Source organism: Podarcis raffonei, chromosome 17 (assembly GCF_027172205.1).
Source record: "Podarcis raffonei isolate rPodRaf1 chromosome 17, rPodRaf1.pri, whole genome shotgun sequence".
Lineage (NCBI taxonomy): Eukaryota > Metazoa > Chordata > Lepidosauria > Squamata > Lacertidae > Podarcis > Podarcis raffonei.
The window spans coordinates 31612575-31633358 of NC_070618.1; the positions used below are offsets into that span (position 1 = coordinate 31612575).

The window sequence follows — 20784 nt, forward strand, 5'->3', positions numbered from 1 at the left end:
TGTGTGACTCAGTGAAGCCAAGTTACAGGCTGTGCTACTTTCCATTGTTCAAGGCAAATTTAGCAAGGTGACCCCGGTCATAATGGTTGCGCTCAGCTTCCAAATAGATTTTGTTCAGTCTGTGTTTTTAAGGGATCCCATTAAGTGGCTGATTTGCACTTCCTGGATTAATAAGCCAGTGTGGTGTAGTGGTTAAGAGCGGTAGTCACGTAATCTGGGGAACCGGGTTCGCGTCTCCGTTCCTCCGCATGCAGCTGCTGGGTGACCTTGGGCCAGTCACACTTCTTTGAAGTCTCTCAGCCCCACTCACCTCACAGAGTGTTTGTTGTGGGGGAGGAAGGGAAAGGAGATTGTTAGCCGCTTTGAGACTCCTGAAGGGGAGTGAAAGGCGGGATATCAAATCCAAACTCTTCATCCAATGTCCTGCCTTGGTTCCTTAGAGCAGGGGTAGGCAACCTAAGGCCCAGGGGCCGGATGTGGCCCAATCGCCTTTTCAATCCAGCCCACGGACAGTCCAGGAATCAGTGTGTTTTTACATGAGAATTATTATTATTATTATTATTATTATTACTATTATTATTATTATTATTATTATTATTATTATTATTATTATTTTATTTATATCCCGCCCTCCCCAGCCGAAGCTGGGCTCAGAGTGGCTAACAACAGTAAAAAATAACACAGTTTACATAAAATCACAATCAATTACCGTAATTGAAATACATTCTAAAATCAATTCATTCTAAAATCAATTCAAAATCAAATTAATGGCAACCCTTGGGCTGGAGTGCTATGAGGATTACAGAGGGAGGGGGTCAGACTGCCCCTTGGCCAAAGGCCTGGTGGAACAGCTCTGTCTTGCAGGCCCTGTGGAAAGATGTCAAGTTCCGCAGGGCCTTAGTCTCTTGTGACAGAGCGTTCCACCAGATTGGGGCCATGGCCGAAAAAGCCCTGGCTCTGGTTGAGGCCAGCCTAACCTCCCTGTGGCCCGGGATCTCCAAGATGTTTTTATCTGAAGACCGTAAGGTCCTCCCTGGGACATACCAGGAGAGGTAGTCCCGTAGGTACGAATGTGTGCTTTTATTTAAAATGTATCTTTGGGTTATTTGTGGGGCATAGGAATTCGTTCATCCCCCCCCCCAATGTAGTCCAATCCACCACATGGTCTGAGGGACGGTGGACCGGCCCACAGCTGAAAAAGGTTGCTGACCGCTGCCCTAGAGGAACTCACAGAGCAAGGCAGCAAAGCAGGCCAGGTATCGCAGCACTACGGAGAGCTCCAAGTGTGCTCCAAAGGTCTAGGGGTGAACTGAGGACTTTTGAGTCTTTGTCCAGCTGTTCATTGCTGGGCTCTGAGGCCATGGCAGAACATCAGTTATCCTTCAGTTTTCACACATCTCTGAATCTTAAGATACACTTCTCTGGCCTAAACAAAAACAAACACTGTTCATAAATGCATATTGTATGTTAGAATGCATATAAAATGCCCCCCTATATATAATTAAATTTTCTTTTTTACAATTTGAAGTACTCATAATTACATCCTTAAGATATCAATAACTTCCCTTCTTTGCTTTCCATGGTTCATTTTACATATCATAAATCCCTGCATATTCTACAGAAACTATACCATTCAGTATGCCATTATTGCATCCATCAAAACATATTTACACTGTTGAATTTATCTTAATGCTGCCAGCATTTTCAGCTGTACACAGTTATATATATATATGCTAAATCTAAAGTTGCCTGATTTATTCAATGGTGTTTATCTAGTCTTTTATATATTGTATGTGTTTGGATTATCAATGTATGATTTTATGATTTTACTGTTTTAACTTATGCCAATAAAGGCTAGTTACAAGTTACAAGTCACAAGGGCATAGCATATAATGGAAAGACACTTTGATGGTAGTTACTTACTTGGGAGGAAAATATATTTTGCTCTCACGTCTTTATTAGCAAGTATGAGCCCGGGTAAACCCAAATGCCTCCTTGTTCTTCTTCTTGCAGGTGATGATTCTACTGTCCAGTTGACCCAACTGACCTCGGCTGTGCCAACGGATGCAACCATCTGGGATATGGCCAATGTGTCGCTGGTGGATCGACAGCTAATGGTCTTGGGCAGAGATGAGGAGGTGGGGCCATCTCTGACATTCAAAACTGTAGGAGGGAGAAGGAGGGTGTATGTGTCTGTCTGAGCACACCCAGCACACGGTCGCATGTCAAGGAAGTGTATGCTTCTCAGGCCGTGAACTGCTGGCCGAGTGTTGACTGAAGCTACTGCTGCTCAGATACCTGAGCCCAGCTTTGCTGATTATGGATGGCATCAGTACAGTGGTACCTTGGTTAAGTACTTAATTCGTTCCGGAGGTCCGTTCTTAACCTGAAACTGTTCTTAACCTGAGGTACCACTTTAGCTAATGGGGCCTCCTGCTGCCGCCTCGCCGCCAGAGCACGATTTCTGTTCTCATCCTGAAGCAAAGTTCCTAACCTGAGGTAATATTTCTGGGTTAGCGGAGTCTGTAACCTGAAGCATATGTAACCTGAAGCGTATGTAACCCGAGGTACCACTGTACCTTAAAGGTTCCTGCCAAATTTTCTACACTGCCAGTAAGGATTCATAGAGTAATGGTTCTCCATGGGTCACAGATACAGGTCTCTCAACTCCAGGAAAGTAGAAGGGAAAATGGGCCTTCTATCCAGCCCCAATGCAGCTCTCACTCTGGGGGTGGAAGAGTAAAAGCTAGGATGTCAGCGCCTGGGAAGCAGAGCAGAAATGGGAACTCTATGTTAAGCTTGTTCTACAGGATCCCATGAGAGAAATCATCATGGGCCCAGTTTCCTTTCTACTTTCCTGGAGTTGAGAAATTTTCTACACTGGCTAAAAAGCCTTCTTCTTAACACACTGCTTTGGACCACGAGGGAAGATGTATTGTTTGTTTATCTATCTATCTATCTATTATTTTATTTCATCATATTATTTATATACTGCCCTTCATCAAAAGATCTCAGGGCGGCTCACAAGATAAAAATGCAAGGGGAAAGCACAAATAAATAGTTAAAACAGAAACAACAAAACAATAACACATACACCCCTCCCTCAGACACTAAAAATATATAATGAAGGCGCCAGGTGAACCTCCCTGGTGAGAGCATCCCACAAATGGGGGGCCATTGCAGAAAAGGCCCTGTTCTGTGTTGCCACCCTCTGGACCTCTTGTGGAGTAGGCACACAAAGAAGGGCTTCAGTGGTTGAATACAGAGTCTGGGATGGTTTCTATGGGGAGAGGCGGTCCTTGAGGTCTTGCGGTCCTGAGCTCCACCTTTTCCCCTGACAGGGACTCAAGGAGGCTTACAGCTAAAATAGAAACAGCTAAAAACATTGAGGGTGGGGGGAAGCAATCATGTAAAACAATCAAAAATTTATTTTTATTTTTTTCTATTAAAACATACAGATCATGCCAATAAAAGCATCAGAGCACCAGCCCTTTCCTTAAAAAACATTTACTGTATTTTTTGCTCTATAAGACTCACTTTTTCCCTCCTCAAAAGTAAGGGGAAATGTGTGTGCGTCTTATGGAGCAAATGCAGGCTGCGCAGCTATCCCAGAAGCCAGAACAGCAAGTGGGATTGCTGCTTTCACTGCGCAGAGATCCCTCTTGCTGTTCTGGCTTCTGAGATTCAGAATATTTTTTTTCTTGTTTTCCTCTTCCCAAAACTAGGTGCGTCTTGTGGTCTGGTGCGTCTTATAGAGTGGAAAATACAGTAGTTCTTGTTGTTGGAACAAGAAAGTCTTCACCTGCTGTAGTGTAGAATAATGGGGAAGAGGGAAATCATTATCACTATCATCTATTTTGTCCGTGGTGTTTGGTTTGCCATTTTAGGGTCTGCTCCAGAATGGGAAACGAGCCAGTTCTGCTTCAGAGTCAAGTTTACTATACCCGCCAGGTACCCAGAGGGACAATGGTGAGTACTGAGAGACTGCCATATGCACACAGAGAGAGAGAGAGTCTGTTGAAAAGGAGAGCAGGGCGCTGGAAGGATCCAGTCCTTGCCAGCCTCCGAGATCGTGCCCAGGGTATTTGTATTTTTGACATCAAAGCCCAACAACCCAAATCATGTGAGCCACGGAGTCAGAGCCCTACCAACCACTGGGAAGCTAGTTTTCAGTAGCCACCAACCTGCTCCGCAAATTGGGATCCTTTAAATGAGGTAACAGAGGTGGTGGAGCCTGAACAATTTCCCCTGGCACAAGATCAGGAGAGCCATTGTATCATGTGTCAAAATGTTTCCTTGAGAGCTCCAGCGTAGAAAGTACCGTATTTTTTCGCTCTATAGGATGCACCGGACCATAGGAGGGGGAGAACAGGGGGGGGAATTCTCCCCCTCTCTGCTCAGCGCCCCTTCAGCGAAGCATCAGGAGAAACGGAGCCCCTTCCATTTCTCCTCCCACTTCGCACTGCGCAGAGACGGAAAACTGTGCAGCGTCTCTCCAGCGAAGCGAAGCCTGGAGAGCAAGAGGGATCGGTGTGCACCGACCCCCCTCGCTCTCCAGGCTTCAGGCAGCTATCTGCAAGCCTTCGGAGCGCAGCGGGAACTCCTGCTGTGCTCCGAAGGCTTGCGGATAGCCCCCGGAGCACAGTGGGAGTTCGCGCTGCGCTCCGGGGGCTTCAGGTGGCTTCACGTTGCTATCGCTGAAGCCAAGGAGCCTGTATTCACTCCATAGGACGCACACACATTTCCCCTTCATTTTTGGAGGGGGGAAAGTGCGTCCTATAGAGCGAAAAATACGGTATTTGTGACCATTCATTTCGCAGGCCCACCTCACCCGTGAGGCAAGGTGAGGCAGGTCCACGGGAGCAGCAGGTCCTGATGTCAATCTTTATTCCCCCCGTATTCCTGATATAGATCTTCCCTCACTCCTGCTTCCCTGGTGGGGAGGGGGGGACACCATTTTGGGATCCGCCTCCGGCGCCAACATGCATTGGGTGGGTCAGAATTGGGCTGGCAAAGAGCCTCAGTCCAGGATACAGAGGGAGCAGCGAATGGTGAGCTGGGTGCTGGGTACTGGGTACCGCTTGCTCCCATCTTCCAGGAACTGCCTCTTCTAACCAACATGACAGCCAACCAGTCCACTTTGCTTGGTCCATTTTGCTCCCGACAGAAATGCTCATTGAGGGAAGAAGCTTCTTAGACTCACAGACTCCCGAAAAAAGACCCTGCCAAGAGACTTCCTCCGGCTCGCAGCTCAGCAACGTGAAGGTACAGAAGATGTTCAGTATATTACAGGTTCAGGGAGCCCAGACTGGTGCTTACTGGGAGCAGAAAAAAGAGGGGGGCCTTGGGAAGGAGGCATGACTCCTCAAGGGAGACTACGAAGAGCTATTTCATTTATATATTATTAGTTTTTTTAGCATATCATTTTCAATAATTATTAAACATACTTTTATATCTTATATAATTTTTTTGACTTCCATCAATCACATCTGAAAATTTTCAAATCTTTTTCACTTAATTTACATTTCTTACTTTCACTATTACATTTAAATATCATAACTAATGTCTCTCTTCTTTCTCTTCTTTGCAATATTTCATATATTCCTCCTTACAAAACTTTTTGTAGTCCTACTAGCATAATTTGTTGATTACAGTTGCTCTTCAAATAGTTCCAATTTTCTGTAAATCTCTGGTTTAAAGGTAAAGGTAAAGGGACCTCTGACCATTAGGTCCAGTCATGACCGACTCTGGGGTTGCGGTGCTCATCTCGCTTTAGTGGCCAAGGGAGCCGCTTCCGGGTCATGTGGCCAGCATGACTAATCTGCTTCTGGCGAACCAGAGCAGCACATGGAAATGCCGTTTACCTTCCTGCTGGAGTGGTACCTATTTATCTGCTTGCACTTTGATGTGCTTTTGAACTGCTAGGTTGGCAGGAGCAGGGACTGAGCAATGGGAGCTCACCCCATTGCGGGGATTCAAACCGCCAACCTTCTGATAGGCAAGTCCTAGGCTCTGTGGTTTAACCCACAGTGCCACCCGCGTCCCTAAATCTCTGGTTTACGAAGAACTATTTCAAAACAGCACTGGGCTGAGCGGGCTCATGATGGTCTGGTTGGCATAAGGTAGCACCATTATCTGACCTGGGGAGCTTGTCAGATGAGACCTGTGTTCGTCCAGATGTTGTTGGGCTCCAACTCTTGTCAGCCCCAACCTCCATGGCCGATAGTTGGGAGTAGTGGGCGTTGCAGTCCAGTCGCATCTAGAGCAAACCAAGTTCCACACTCCTGTTATGGGGCAAGTCACACAGATAAACACTCTTCTGCACTCAGAATTCCTTCGTTTCTTCATTTATTTATTGCATTTATTACATCTCACACCATCTTTAGGGGCTGCTATGGAAACGCATCAAGGACCGGAAAGGACGGCTCCAGGCCAAGGCTGACTCCTCTACTGGACTTGTTGCTAATGGTAACAGGTAGGCCCTGAAGCCAGTTTGGAACAGAAGCGTCCATTGTTTTCTGTTTTTTATGCCTCTTTATGGATGCAATGGGACGCAGGTGGCGCTGTGGGTTAAACTACAGAGCCTAGGACTTGCTGATCAGAAGGTCGGCGGTTCGAATCCCCACGACGGGGTGAGCTCCCATTGCTTGGTCCTTGCTCCTGCCAACCTAGCAGTTCGAAAGCATGTCAAAGTGCAAGTAGATAAATAGGTACCACTCCGGCGGGAAGGTAAATGGCATTTCTGTGCGCTGCTCTGGTTCGGCAGAAGTGGCTTAGTCATGCTGGCCACATGACCCGGAAGCTGTACGCCAGCTCCCTCGGCCAATAAAGCGAGATGAGCACTGCAACCCCAGAGTCGGTCACGACTGGACCTAATGTTCAGGGGTCCCCTTTACCTTTACCTTTTGTGGATGCAATGGGCCCCATTTCTTTCCGCCTGTGTTTATATTTCCTGAGAACTAGAACGAAACCAAGGTTAGATCAGGGAATTTATCTAATAACTTGGATTGGCTGCATTAAATGCTGGCACCATGTCTTCTTCAGAGGGGGTAGGATGCTATGGACATTTTGTCAAACTCACCATGCCTGAAAGGATGCTCTGTTTACTTTGTTGCGGGTACCAGATTGCTTCACAACCACTCTGTTTGGCTGGGGGCCCACATGGCCTTTCCCCCGGGTTATGATGCTAGGAAGGGGGGGCTCCCTTTGAACCCTGTATGTGCTCGCCCCGTGATAGGGTTTCACTCTTCTTCCAACATCTCCTCCAGTTCCAGGTTGGTGCTTCTAGGAAAATGGCAGGAAAGAAGACAAAGAAAGCTGTTAAGGGAGGGACAAACCTATGATAAGTTTTTCTGCCAGATGCTGCAAAGTTAGTATAATCTGAGCAGAAATAAAAGTCTTAATAAAATATGCAAGGAAGGGATAACAATGCTTCTGTTGGTGATGGTGTCAAATGTTCAGGGTTGTCCATCCACACTGTCTGCTCCTATCCTGGCCTCTCTTGTCACTTCCTCCAGGGAGACCCTTCCTGGCCCGACTGTTCTCATGGACTTGGGCAACGAAAAGGATGCCTTGATCCGCCCACTTCACAACAGCCTTCTGGGAGAGCGGTACTGCTTTGAGGTATGAGCCTATTGTCATCCCTTGACCTGAGAAGCTGCATTTCTCCAGTTATGAAGGGAGACGTTCAGGGCCAGGCCTTGAGTGGGTGGGAGCTTGACCCAGCGATGAAAGAAATGCCTTCTGTACGCACTTGGGGACTCTGTCTCCTCCAGCTGGTCCAAAACGTGGAGAACTCGGCTTCCCAACCTCAACAAAGCTGCCTTCAGGCTGAAGCTCTGTCATCTGCTGTGTTGTTTTATCTATAAAGCTGTCGTGGCTACATGAGGGGCTGCAAGAAGCTCCTTTGTTGGGACTGGACCTGTAGACGAAGCAGAGGAGCATATTTTGGGGAAGGAGTAGGGCAAAGCCAGAGGCTGGTCATTCTTAGCAGGAGATAGCAATGCAAGCACTTTTTTTAAGCTTACAGCGAGGCCCTAGCATTGGCACTGGGACGCAGTGCTGATGCCTGGCTTGGATTAAACCCTGCCTGTTCCTTGTCACTCCCAAGTCCCCCAGGGTTTGGTTGCCCATGGGACAAACCCAGGGGGTGCTCTTAAGCACAACCCTCCCTTTCCTCTTCTCAGGTGCTGAGCACTGCGGGGCGCCGCTGCTTCAGCTGTGGCTCTGCTGCCGAGAGGACCCGCTGGATGGATGACTTGCGCCGGCTTGTCCAGCCCAGTATGGTAAAGAAGCATCTACTTTTTATTTTTTTATTTTTTAATCATTTTTTCAATACAAACAACCATAAAAAACACATGTAACAAAAACCACAATAACACTAATAACACAATTTAACAATTCAGATTTGAGTACTGATATACCTACAGCTACACCTTTTTAACAATACCACCCCACCTCTCCTCCCCCTACTCACCACCACTGTCCACCTTATCGCTTAAGTATTCCTTCCAGATTTCTTCATATTTATCCATTCTTAATTTGCGTCGACATGCAATTCGTTCGTATGTAGCTAGTCTGTCCATATTGTCAATCCATGTGCTCAATGGAATCTTTTTGCGGCTCTTCCAATTCATCAAAACAAGCATCTTCTGTACTTTGTGTTGCTTGCAAGGGGTGCATGCTGCCTTTGTAACCAGTTTTCCCACTTGCCCTGTGGTGTATTTGCCCACTCACTCACCCTTCCCTCTTGTCTTCTCCTATCTCTATTCCCTGTATAAATCCCCGTCCTCTGTTGTCAGGCTTCGAGGAATCAGATCCCTCCCCCTGGTGGCAGCAAAGAAGCAGATAAAAAAGAAGAGTACCAATTAGTTTATTCAATAATCACAGCGAGAGACAAAGGAATGAGGTCTCTCTCTAGAAATGGTGTTGCTCCAAGTAAAGTCCCATCCCTCCTTCATGTCCCCTAATCTATGTCAGTCCTGCACCTGAGCTTTCGGCCTCTGAGATCTCTGTTCTAATACCCTCAATGACCACCTGGTCCGCGGGGCGCGGCAGGTCAGGAATGCTCTCCAAGGACACTGGACTCTGTCAGCTGTCTCTTCACTGGTGCTTCTTCTTCCTGCTGTTCCTCTCCCAATATTTCCCAGCTTTCCCCCTCTGCAGCCTTTGAACTATGCCCTTCTGCAAACCACTGATCTAAATCCATACTGTTCTCCTGTTCTCGGGAAGGTTCAGAAGAAAGGGGGGTGGTCCCCACCATTCCTCCTCAGTCCAGCCCCTGACATCTGTCCTGTTCTCTGCACTTGTCCACACCTCTCCTCTGGGGCAGAAGTTGTGGCCTGACCATTCCATGGTCTCATAGAAGAGTTAGCACAGCTGTACTTAGGAGCAAACACAGGCCCTGAATTCCTCCCGTCTTTTGGCCTTGTCTCTGCTGGATTCTGCCTCCATTGTTTCTTTGTTTCCCCCCCAGCTTTTTTTATTAAAAAAACGAATTAAGTCACCACTCTTTTAGTTCATTTATCAATGCGGGTTCATCTCTGAGCTATATACATTGCATAGCACATAGTTAAAATCCACAGTGAACAAGTGCATTCAAAGTCATTGCACAAGGCATTTTTTTCATTGGATGTAAATTCAGGTTCCTTCCTCCCAACCCCCAATAACAAAATCAAGCAAATTAAATTTAACTTTGAGAATGAAACATATATTCTGCCTCCATTGTTGAACTAGATGACCCTCAGAGTCCCTACCAAGTCTACAATTCCATTCTTCCACCTTGACCCTCCTTCTGCCTTCAACCTCATCTCACCTGCCTCTTGCTTTCCCTTCATCCTGCATTCAGTCTGCCTCTCGAGTGACAGATTTCCAGCTGCATCCGCTTGCCTTGCTCTATGTCTCGGTTTTTTCTTAACCAAACCGCTGGCTCATTTCCCCAGGACAACTGCGAGCGGATCGAACGCATGCTGAGCCTCTGGGTGTACGAAGCTCGCGACCTGGTTCCCAAGAAGCGCTACCTGGGCGAGGTGCGACTGGATGGGGTCCTCTACGCTCGCACCACAACCAAGCCAGCCAGCCCCGCTGGAACCATCTTCTGGGGGGAGCACTTTGACCTGAAGACTCTTCCGCCAGCAGTGGAGCTGCAGGTCTGCCTGGTGCAGGAGGAGGACGGGCAGCAGCGGGCAAAGGGCAGCCCGGTTGCTGGCATGGCCGTTCCCCTGAAGGAGTTGGCTGCGGTCCGCCAGCCTTTGGAAAGGTGGTACCCCTTGGGCAGAGACAGGCCCAACACGCCCGCCCTACGGCTACGTGGACGCTACTGCAACATCCGAGTGCTGCCCATCGTGCAATACAAGGAGTTTGCTGAGTATCTCACCTTCCACTATCGGGAGCTGTGTGCCGGACTAGAGCACAGCCTTAACGCCCGGGACAAGGAGGAGCTGACCGGGGTGCTGGTTCGCGTCCTGCAAAGCACAGGGAAAGCCAAGGTATCTCTTTGTTTGCAAAGGTAGACAGGGCCGGCCCACTCATGAGGCTAGGCAAGGCGACTGCCTTGGGCGGCAGGATCCACAGGGCCAGCAGATATCTAGGACTAGATGATCCTCAGGGTTCCTTCCAGCTCTGTGATCCTATCATTCTACATCTGAGGACCATTCAGTGCAACCTCCTGCAATGCAGGAATATGCAGCTGTTCCATACGGGGATTGAACCTGCACCTGTCAGGATGCTGTCAGCGGCTCCTGGCTGGCTGCCCAGGAAAGTATAAAGACGAGGAAAAGTTTCTTACTGTCCTTTTTTATTTCAATCTTTACAGAGAGGCCATAGAGCCCAGCCTCTTGGATAGTGGCATTGTCCCGAGTGAATCTCCACCCCCCGTCTCTCCCACATTCTCATCATCTCCTCTACGGGTTCTTCTATGTGCCCTTTGTCTTAGACCTCTTTGCTCTCCTACTTTTAAGGCTCACTGTGTTCTGGGAGATGGAGGGTCTGGAATGCTTTCTAATGACAATGTGTCAGCCAGCTGTTGCTCCGATTCTGCCTCCTCCTCCTCATTTCCCAACTTTCCCCCTCATCTGCCTCTGAGCTGTGACCTCCCGCAGACCACTGTTGTAAATCTAAATTGCCTTCCTCTTCCTCCTTCCTGGGAGGGTCAGGATGGGGAGGGGGTCTCCACTATTCCTCCTCTGCCCAGTCCTAGACATCACCCTTGGCATTATCAGCACCATGCTCTAACCAACGGAACTATTGAGGCTGACTTATCCCCATGACCACCTTCAGCGCTAGAGGTGTCGGAACTCACCATGAACACCTCCCTCGTTCTCTTAGAATGGCAATGGCGTCCACCTGAGAGGTTCTGGAATTGCGTTCCATTGAGTTCCAGCTGGGGGGGGAAAGCTCTGATGTTCCTGATGTAGATCTTCACCCACCCCTTCTTCCCTGGCAGGGAGTGGGACACCATTTTGGGATCTGCCTCAGGTGCCAAAATGTCTTGGGGCTGGCCCACAACGTAGAAGATGGGAAGGCCTTGGATACAACAGCCTCACAGCCAGTTCAAAGCTGATCCCCCTCGCCTGTCATTGTGTTCTGCTGGTTCTAGCCTTACAGCCTGCTTCCCTTCTAGGGTTTTCTAGTATTGCAGGGTTACTAAAGTGGCTCTCGGAAGCCAAGTTTGCTGCAAGAATAACCCTGGACTGCTTTGCACTTTCCCAGAGTCACAGCATGGACACAGGGCCCTGGATATCACTAGGTTGGGAGCCTGGTTCAGAATCAGGATTCCAGGGTGAGTCAGTTGGTATGGGAGATCTCTGAGGAAGGGTAGGGTTTGTCCAACTAACCCTTCCTGTCCTGTGTTGCAGGACTTTCTCATTGACTTGGGTGTGTCAGAGCTGGACCGTTTCGATGAGCGCGAAGCACTGATTTTCCGTGAAAATACACTCGCCACCAAAGCCATCGATGAATACATGAAGCTGGTGGGAGGCCCTTACCTGCTGTCCACACTGAGTAAGTTGGCAATTGGCGGGTAGGGGCGTGAGTAAGTTGGCAACTGGCGGGTAGGGGCGTGCAGCATTTTCTGAAGGAGCTAGTTAGGTTTCTCTGCTTGATTGCTACCAGAGGAAACCCCAGCGTTTGGGGCTCTAGCAACCAAGAGTATTGTGCTCCCTTAAAGACTTAACATATTTTATTTTGTGACCTAGAACCCACTTCAACATCTGCATGAGTGCTATCCTCAGTTGCAGGATCGGCACAGAATGCCATTCTTCTCTGGTTAAACTTAAACTGGCAGATTAAGTTGATGGATTATGCTGAAATGGCAAAAATGACCGGAAGAATCAGAAATCAGGAAAACCAGAATTTTAATAAGGAATGGGCGAAATTTATAATTTATCTTAAAAGTAATTGTAAACAGTTATCATTGTTAGTAGGATTGGAATAACACTTGTAGTTTAATGATGAATTTTGGATTTAATGGAGATGGAAAAGATTTGGATTATTATAAAAGATGCAGGAGGAAATGACTAACAATAGGACCCACAAAGGGGAGGAGGGAAGTCCAGGAGAGTCTTTGAAATCTTGATTTTATGATGTATGTTGGATATGTGAGCGTAAAATGTTAATTTGAAAAACCAAATAAATAAATTTAAAAAAAGAAAAGAAGTGGCAACGGAATGCAAAAAGTACAGCTTGCAACTCTCTATGGCCTGTAAAAGTGTGGGCGATGGATAATTATTATGATGATTATTTTTTAGTCGGCTGTCAGTCAGTATGCTTTCTTTACTAAGTTATTATAGATGTTTTGTAAAGTGTTTCTAATGTCATGCACCGCCTTGAGATCTTTTGATAAAGGGTGGTATATAAAATTGAAATAAGAAGAAGTCATTTTGACCTCAGGTCTATGCAAAACGACCCTTCATGGCAGTATTAGCTGGGCATGCTCAAGTAGTCTGGTCAGTGCCGGATTTACGTGTAAGCTAAACAAGCTATAGCTTAGGGCCCCCCTCTCTTGGGCAGGGGGCAAAAAAAATTAAAGGAAAAAACTGGATGTACATTTCCAAAATACAAGATAAAAAACAAATAAAACAAAACCTACATACAGCAACAGTGTTTTGTGTTGTGTAGGCTCCTATGACGTAAGTCATGGGCCCCGCCTGCTAGCCTGCTCCCTAAAATATCACCGGTTTGCTCATTTCTATATATAGGGTGCCTACATTCTGCATGGCAACATGTGCAAATGGCTTTAGATACCTATTAGGTCTATAAATTATCATATAGCATATGTTCAACACAAAAAAACAGAGGTAATTTGTTGTTGACAAAGGACAGCTGGACATATAAAGGGCCCCATTACACCAACCTAGCAGTTCGAAAGCACGTCAAAGTGCAAGTAGATAAATAGGTACCGCCCTGGCGGGAAGGTAAACGGCGTTTCCGTGCACTGCTCTGGTTCGCCAGAAGCGGCTTAGTCATGCTGGCCACATGACCCGGAAGCTGTACACCGGCTCTCTCGGCCAGTAAAGCGAGATGAGCGCCACAACCCCAGAGTCGTCCACGACTGGACCTAATGGTCAGGGGTCCCTTTACCTTTACCTTCAATAGCTTAGGGCCTCATCAAACCTCAATCTGGCCCTGAGTTTGGTCTTCATTGCGGGTCATGTTGTAGTCCAAGGTATCCCTGTTGCAACTACAGCCAACACTGTAGCCTGGCTGAAATTAAAGCATGAGGCTGTGTTGCAGGTGATATAGTCGCCCAGCCATACACTTTAGAGGACAGCTGTGAAGTGGATCCCAGCAAATGTGCGCCGTGTGACCTGGCTGACAACCGCAGCAACCTGCAGCACATCTGTGAAGAGATCTTCCGGAGGATTGCTGTTTCTAGCCAGTGAGTGCTTGAGTGGGTCATTGGCGGGTGGAGGGGGGCGGACGCTCTCCCCACTGGGCATGCAGAAGTGAAGCCGGGGGCACCATTTGTGGTTTTCTGTGCCCGCCACTATGCCTCTCATTCACAGAGTATCGGGCCAGAAAGTTGCAGTCCGGGATCCCTCTTACGGCCCCCTCGGCCAGGCAGCACTCTGGCCCAAATGAATGGGGACCGGCAGTTTGGGAATGTTCAGGGATGCAGGAGAGGATATATTGTTTGATTATAGCCTTTCCAACTTGTGTAAACAAGTTCACAATTTAGCAGAGTAACATTCCCCTTTTTAAACTCACAGCGGATGCGTTTGCTCAGGCTCGCTAAAGCCTCTATAATAACTGTTCTGGTATTTTTTCCCCTTTATTCCCTCACGATAAGACACGACTTCTATAAAAGTATAAAAAGAGTTTACTCACTCACATTCTGTTCAGAATCGGATCCCAGAAGGCAGACTTAGCTTAGAAAAGCAACATACACCTGGAAACTATCTCATAAGGAGACAGTCCCTTTGTCCTCTCTTGGCTGGAGAACAAGAGAGCATCTTTGGCTAAGCAGATGTTGCTTCTTCGACGAAAGTAGTCATAGAGATGGAGAGATGGCGGCCAGTCCTATGCTTTTGTTACCTGCACAGGTGAGGCTACGCCCACCTCTAGTCACATGCAGAGGAAGTCTGTCCCAGCCCAGAAGGAAACAGGAAGTTTACATGCTGGCTGGACAAACATTCCTCCCCATGTGTAAACATGTTCACTCTAGGAATGTTGTACTTGACTGCTCTTGTGTTTCACATTCCATAGGCAGGGCATTCAGTTTGAGGAGGGGTTCCCCGAGATGTCGGGGCTCCGCAAGCGCTACCAGAGTGTCACTGTTTTGGGGTGGGATTCAGTCAAGTCCCAGGAAGTTCAGGCTGCACAGTTCATGCTGATTTGGAGCTCTTGTGAAAGAAACCCACTTCCCCCAAAGATTGGACTTTTTTTTTTGCAATAAGGGAAGAGTGAGATGGCAACTGCTTGATGCAGATTTGTCTTATCAAGATGATTGCTCATTAGATAGCCAAGGTTGTCTAATCTCTCTGTAAACAAATTGGGCTGAATGCTCATTAAACAGGCTGCTTGGAAGCGACCCTAGTCATAATGAAATGAGTGCCTTTGATTCTATGCAGGATAAGACAAGCAACTCTCATATCTGAGGACAAGAGAAAGGATTTCTAGCAGAGTGGATTGCACTATTTAGGTTAGTGCAATTGAAGTGGCGTGCTCCATTACCCCTGGGCAACAAATCCATTAAAAACCCCCAAAACAAACCTGTAGCCTTTTTGCAGATAGGAAAGTGACATAGAAATGCCCTGAGAAGTGTGGGACGGAGATTAACAGGAAGATTTTTACGTATGCAACAGCTGCGGCCCATCTTTCGTTAGCCCAAAAATGGAAAACGAGCCAGGTCCCAACCAAAGGAGAGTGGCAACTTAAGCTGGCAGAATATGCACAACTTGCAGACTTAACACATAGAATAAGAGAACAAGAAGAACATACGTTTAAAGAAGATTGGAAAACATTTAGTGAATATATGGGAAATAATTGTGTACAGCTGAAAACGCTGGCAGCATTAAGATAAATTCAACAGTGTCAATAAGTTCCGATGGATGCAATAATGGAAAACTGATTGGTATAGTTTTTGCAAAATTTGCAGGGATTTAAGATATGTAAAATGAACTGTGGAAAGAGAAGAAGGGAAGTCATTGAGATCTTAAGGGTGTAAAATGAGTATTTGAAATGGTAAAACAGAAAATTTAAGAAAAATTATATTTAAAAAAAGATTAACAGGAAGACTGCAAGGAAATCAGGATGAATGCTCATTGTCATATACTGTAAGCACCCTATAAGCAAATCAGAAGAAACATTCAATCAAGTATGGACTGTGGACCTCTCAAGGCAGGTGTATCCTGAAAAATGTCATCATTAGTGATATATTTATAATAAATAAATTTATACTGCTTAATTAGTTCTCTAATTCCTCCCCAATGTTTCCACATTATGCATGTCTAGGTGGGCTCTCTTGCACTATATAACACAGGAAAAGTGGGACGACAAGAATCGCCAGAACATTTGTGGGATTTCAATAAGAAGCTATAGGTCATTCATTGCTTGGAACTGAAGCAGTACATCTGTCCTGAAACCTCTGGGCACAAACAGCATTGGAAGTGGGATTGCATATACTGTAACTGCCCTGATATTTTAATGAATGCCCAGTAACAAAGATGTCTGGAGAGGCCCATAATTTAATCACTGTGTAAGCAAATCAGGGTGACTGCAGAATAAGCAGATTGACAGGAGGAGTCCTCAGAGTTTCTGAGGCCAGTCACTGAGCCAGCCATTGGCAAATCATTACTTTGGCTCAGGTAACAATGTGAAGTAGTCAAGAGACCTTCCTTGGGTCTGTTATTGTTCTCCTTCAGGATGTGCTTCTGTCCAACTCAGCTCTGTGTCACTTCACTAGAACGGCAGCCATTGTGGGGAGAGCCGGGAGTTTCAGCTGAGGGATATTCCTGGATCTTTCCCCGAATGTCCAACTTCCACTTTAAGCGGCTGTAAAGTATGAGGAAAAAACGACGGAGCAGTATCATACCGCATTGTCCAATAAGCGGCAAAAATGCCTGACTTTGGCATTGTGTGCAAAAAAGGCTGGCATCGCTGTCAAGCAGAAACTGATAATTTTATGAAACGGGATGTTATTTTATGAATATCACAGCTTCAGATGTCTTAGTCGGTTTTGGCTTGTTCTGTAGTGATTCCCTATCCTATCCAGGTGTTCTGTGCGGCCCCTTCATCACAAAATGTCTGCCCTCAGGCCTTCTCACAGCCAGCCAACTCCTTCTTTTCTCTCTGCAGCTCCTTTCCAGCTGAGCTCAGCGAGGTCTTCACTGCCTGGCAGGAGGCATGCCAGCTGAGGGGCAAAGCCAGCATCGGTCAGCGCCTCATCTCTGCCTCCTTGTTCTTGCGCTTCCTCTGCCCGGCCATCATGTCGCCCAGCCTCTTCGGCCTCACTCAAGAGTACCCGGATGACACCACCTCCCGCACCCTCACTCTGGCGGCTAAGGTTATCCAGAACCTGGCAAACTTTACCACGTAGGTAACTGTGTCTCTGCCTGTGTCCAGGAAGGCTGATTCACTATGAGGCTTGAGAATGGCTTGGAGCCAGTGTGGTGTAGTGGTTAAGAGCGGTAGACTCGTAATCTGGTGAACCAGATTTGGTCGGCAGTTTTTAAAAGCAATCTGAAATGAGCACAAACAAGTAGATTGTTTAATCGTTCGATATAATAAGAAATTAATTATTCAGAAATATTACAGTGTACTCATGTCTTGTTTGGGCAGGGTTAACTCCTCGAAATACAATTGTCTTCCGCGTTTCCACTACAAACGCCCTCCCAGCAGATGTCAAGGCAATAAACTACTATTTTACTTTTAAAAGACAACTGAAGGCGGCCCTGTTTAGGGAAGTTTTTAATGTCTGACGCTGTATTTTTTTTAATATTCAGTTGGAAGCCGCCCAGAGTGGCTGTGGAAACCCAGCCAGATGGGCAGGGTATAAATAATAAATTATTATTATTATTATTATTATTATTATTATTATTATTATTATTCCATTTTCTGCAGGTTTGGAGAAAAGGAGGCGTACATGAGCTTCATGAATGAGTTTCTGGAGCGCAACTGGGGCACCATGAAGTCATTCCTCTGCAGCGTCTCCAGCCCTGGCAGTGCCATCCACTTGCCTGCTTATGACGACTGCATTGACCTGGCCCTGGAATTGTCCATCCTGCATTCCCTGCTCTGCAACATCTTTTCTACCCTGGAAGAGGTACCAGCTGCCTGTCTTGTGTGGCACCTCCACTTGGATGGGCTTGGCCTGCCCCCTGGTGGCAAGATGCATTGACTGGGCCTGCTCATGGGTAGCGGGGCCTAGGAGGAGCCAGCAATTGGAGCAGAAGCCAATCCATCAGGGACTTTGCATCTGTCAACGCCTGTCATCCATGTTCCTCAGGCCTGCTGTGTATCCCCCTCCCTCCCGCAGCTCATCGGTGGCTTATACCAGCTATTTTACATAAAGGTGCCATCAGTTTGGCTAATACAGTGGTACCTTGGGTTACATACGCTTCAGGTTACATACGCTTCAGGTTACACACTCCGCTAACCTAGAAATAGTGCTTCAGGTTAAGAACTTTGCTTCAGGATAAGAACAGAAATAGGGCTCCGGTGGTGCGGCGGCAGCAGGAGGCCCCATTAGCTAAAGTGGTGCTTCAGGATAAGAACAGTTTCAGGTTAAGTACGGACCTCCGGAACAAATTAAGTACTTAACCCGAGGTACCACTGTATTGTTATGGGCTGCTTACAGGCAGGTGTTTATTATGGGATTGGTGCTCCTTGTGCATGGAAGGTGTTTGTTGTTGTTGTTGTTTTGCAGTAACTCCATGACATTCTTGGCACCGAAAGGTCAGCCTGCATTTTCTCACCGTCTAACCCCAAATTTTCCTTTTCTGAGGAAAATCTGATAAATAATAACCACAAATCCCTGCTAGCCAGCTATCTGTTTGCAATATCTCAGTGACCCATTCACAAATTAAGTGTTAAATCTGGAAGAGAGGAACTCGGTGGCATTGCAGTCAGGAAGAAAAGGAATTGATTTGGGGGCACAGGGAGACACGAGAGAGGGAGCAGTTTTTGTGATGGGATGTGTGAAGGGTATTTGTTTCTGAATTTTGAAATTCAGGCAGGATTGGAAGGGTTAGGTGTGTGGAGGGAGGTTCACCCAAAGCAGGAGATACCATTAAAATAAAGTGTGTGTGTATATTTTAACAAATGCATAAATGTGACTTGTAGGGTCTAATCCAGGTGTGAGTGTGATCCTCTGCTCCCCTTTGTCAGAGGGAGAGCAAATCCTTCGGTCAGTTGTGCCACGCCAGTAGCAGTGGTTTCTCATTTTTGCAAGCCCTCTGACTGCGTTCTTCTTACCTGTACTTTTTGCTCTGTTGCATATAAGCGGACCAAAGACAGACTGGAGCCTCTGCCCACAATCCTCCGTGCTATACAAGAGGGGACACCGGTTCCTGTCATCGTTCGACTTGGGCCCAGTGCAGAGGACAGGTAACAAACGACTCACTTCTGGCTCTTGGGATGGCTGGCAGGGAGGGATACACTGAAATTGCAGCGATGGTTGCTGGCTCTCAAGGCTCAAGAAGAAAACCAGCTTTCAGGGAAATCCAGGAGATAGATCTTGATCATGCTCGGGGTTGAAATGGCCACTACATTTAATAATAATAATAATAATAATAATAATAATAATAATAATAATAATAATAATAATTTATTTATACCCCGCCCTCCCCAGCCAAGACTGGGCTCAGGGTTGGCTAACACCAAATATAAAAACAATTGATTGAAATACAGCTTAAAAAACAAGATTAAAATACAACATTAAAACATTAAAATGCAGCCTCATTTCAGTGAAAACCCAATCAAAAACTTTTTTGGGGATAAAAACGTCAAGTCTTCACCAAGGCTAACTATCCAGACTGGTCCTACATGGGCCAGAAAAAAGCCAGGGAAGTCCCCAAATCGGAGTTCCAACACAGAAGGAGAAAGGAAAAAAGAAAGAGGGGGAGGGGATCAAATTCATTTGGTGCTGGAAAGGCATTTCCCCCAGATGGGATTGGCTTGTGTCCTGCCATGGAGTTGCTTTGCGGTTTGGGTGTTGAGGGTTTGATAGGATGATGGTCGGTTCCCTCACTGCGAGAAGTGAAGTTACAGGGAACCAGGAAAAGGGCCTTCTCGGTGGTGGCACCCACCCTGTGGAACGCCCCCCCACCAGATGTCAAGGAAATAAACAACTATCTGACTTTTAGAAGACATCTGAAGGCAGCACTGTTTAGGGAAGTTTTTAATGTTTGGTGTTTTATCATGTTTTTAATATTATGTTGGGAGCCACCCAGAGTGGCTGGGGAAACCCAGGAAGATGGACGGGGTATAAATCATAAATTATTATTACTATGGTCCTACATCTTGGATAGAGATTAGCTGATTTCCTGGAATTTCCACAAGCCCTCACAAGCCCTCGTTTACCCCAGCCCCAATTCCTGGCACCCACATACCTCCTTGCCTGAGATCATTCTCCATGTTTTGCATGTTCAAATATCAGATTAAAATCAAAGAAACACGAGTGCTTTATGCCATTTTTAAAAAATGCATATATTTCAGTTTTGCTGTTTTTACATGAAATAAGACCATCCCTGCTATGTGCCCCCCAGCTCTACTCACACACAGTAAAAAAAAAAAAAAAACCAAGGTAAAAGGTAAAGAACCCCTGGATGGTTAGGTCCAGTCAAAGGTGACTATGGGGTTGCGGCGCTTATCTCGCTTTCAAGCTGAGGGAGCCGGTGTTTGTCCACAGACAGCTTTCCAGGTCATGTGGCCAGCATGACTAAACCGCTTCTGGTGCAACGGGACACTGTGACAGAAGCTAGAGCGCACAGAAACGCTGTTTACCTTCCCGCTGCAGCGGTACCTATTTATCTAGTTGCACTGATGTGCTTTCAAACTGCTAGGTTGGCAGGAGCAGGGACAGAGCAACGGGAGCTCACCATGTCGCAGGGATTTGAACCACCGACGTTCCAATCGGCAAGCCCAAGAGGCTCAGTGTTTAGACCACATGTTCAGTAAAGAATGACAGCCAGGGCTCATCTCTCTCTCTCTCTCTCTCTCTCTCTGGCTCTGGGTTTGACAAGTTCAAGTGCTGTCTGTTGCATTATAGTCATGCTGAACTCCCACCCTTCCAGCCAGTGTGGTGTAGTGGTTAAGAGCGGTGGACTCGTAATCTGGTGAACCGAG

General features: G+C 46.7%; 1 protein-coding gene across 2 annotated transcripts in view; it reads left to right on the plus strand.

The window, feature by feature from the left end:
• The window catches only part of RASAL3 (RAS protein activator like 3), a 51105-nt gene that overhangs the window by 22615 nt on the left and 7706 nt on the right, over window positions 1-20784 (plus strand). For both annotated transcript variants that reach the window (XM_053371353.1, XM_053371354.1), the window contains 12 exons: window positions 2014-2138; window positions 3888-3969; window positions 5168-5265; window positions 6387-6475; window positions 7518-7623; window positions 8187-8285; window positions 9942-10487; window positions 11856-12000; window positions 13732-13876; window positions 16795-17031; window positions 17560-17761; window positions 18941-19044. In XM_053371353.1, coding sequence (XP_053227328.1) covers window positions 2014-2138; window positions 3888-3969; window positions 5168-5265; window positions 6387-6475; window positions 7518-7623; window positions 8187-8285; window positions 9942-10487; window positions 11856-12000; window positions 13732-13876; window positions 16795-17031; window positions 17560-17761; window positions 18941-19044 — 1978 coding nt within the window. The remainder of the gene's footprint in view (window positions 1-2013; window positions 2139-3887; window positions 3970-5167; window positions 5266-6386; window positions 6476-7517; window positions 7624-8186; window positions 8286-9941; window positions 10488-11855; window positions 12001-13731; window positions 13877-16794; window positions 17032-17559; window positions 17762-18940; window positions 19045-20784) is intronic.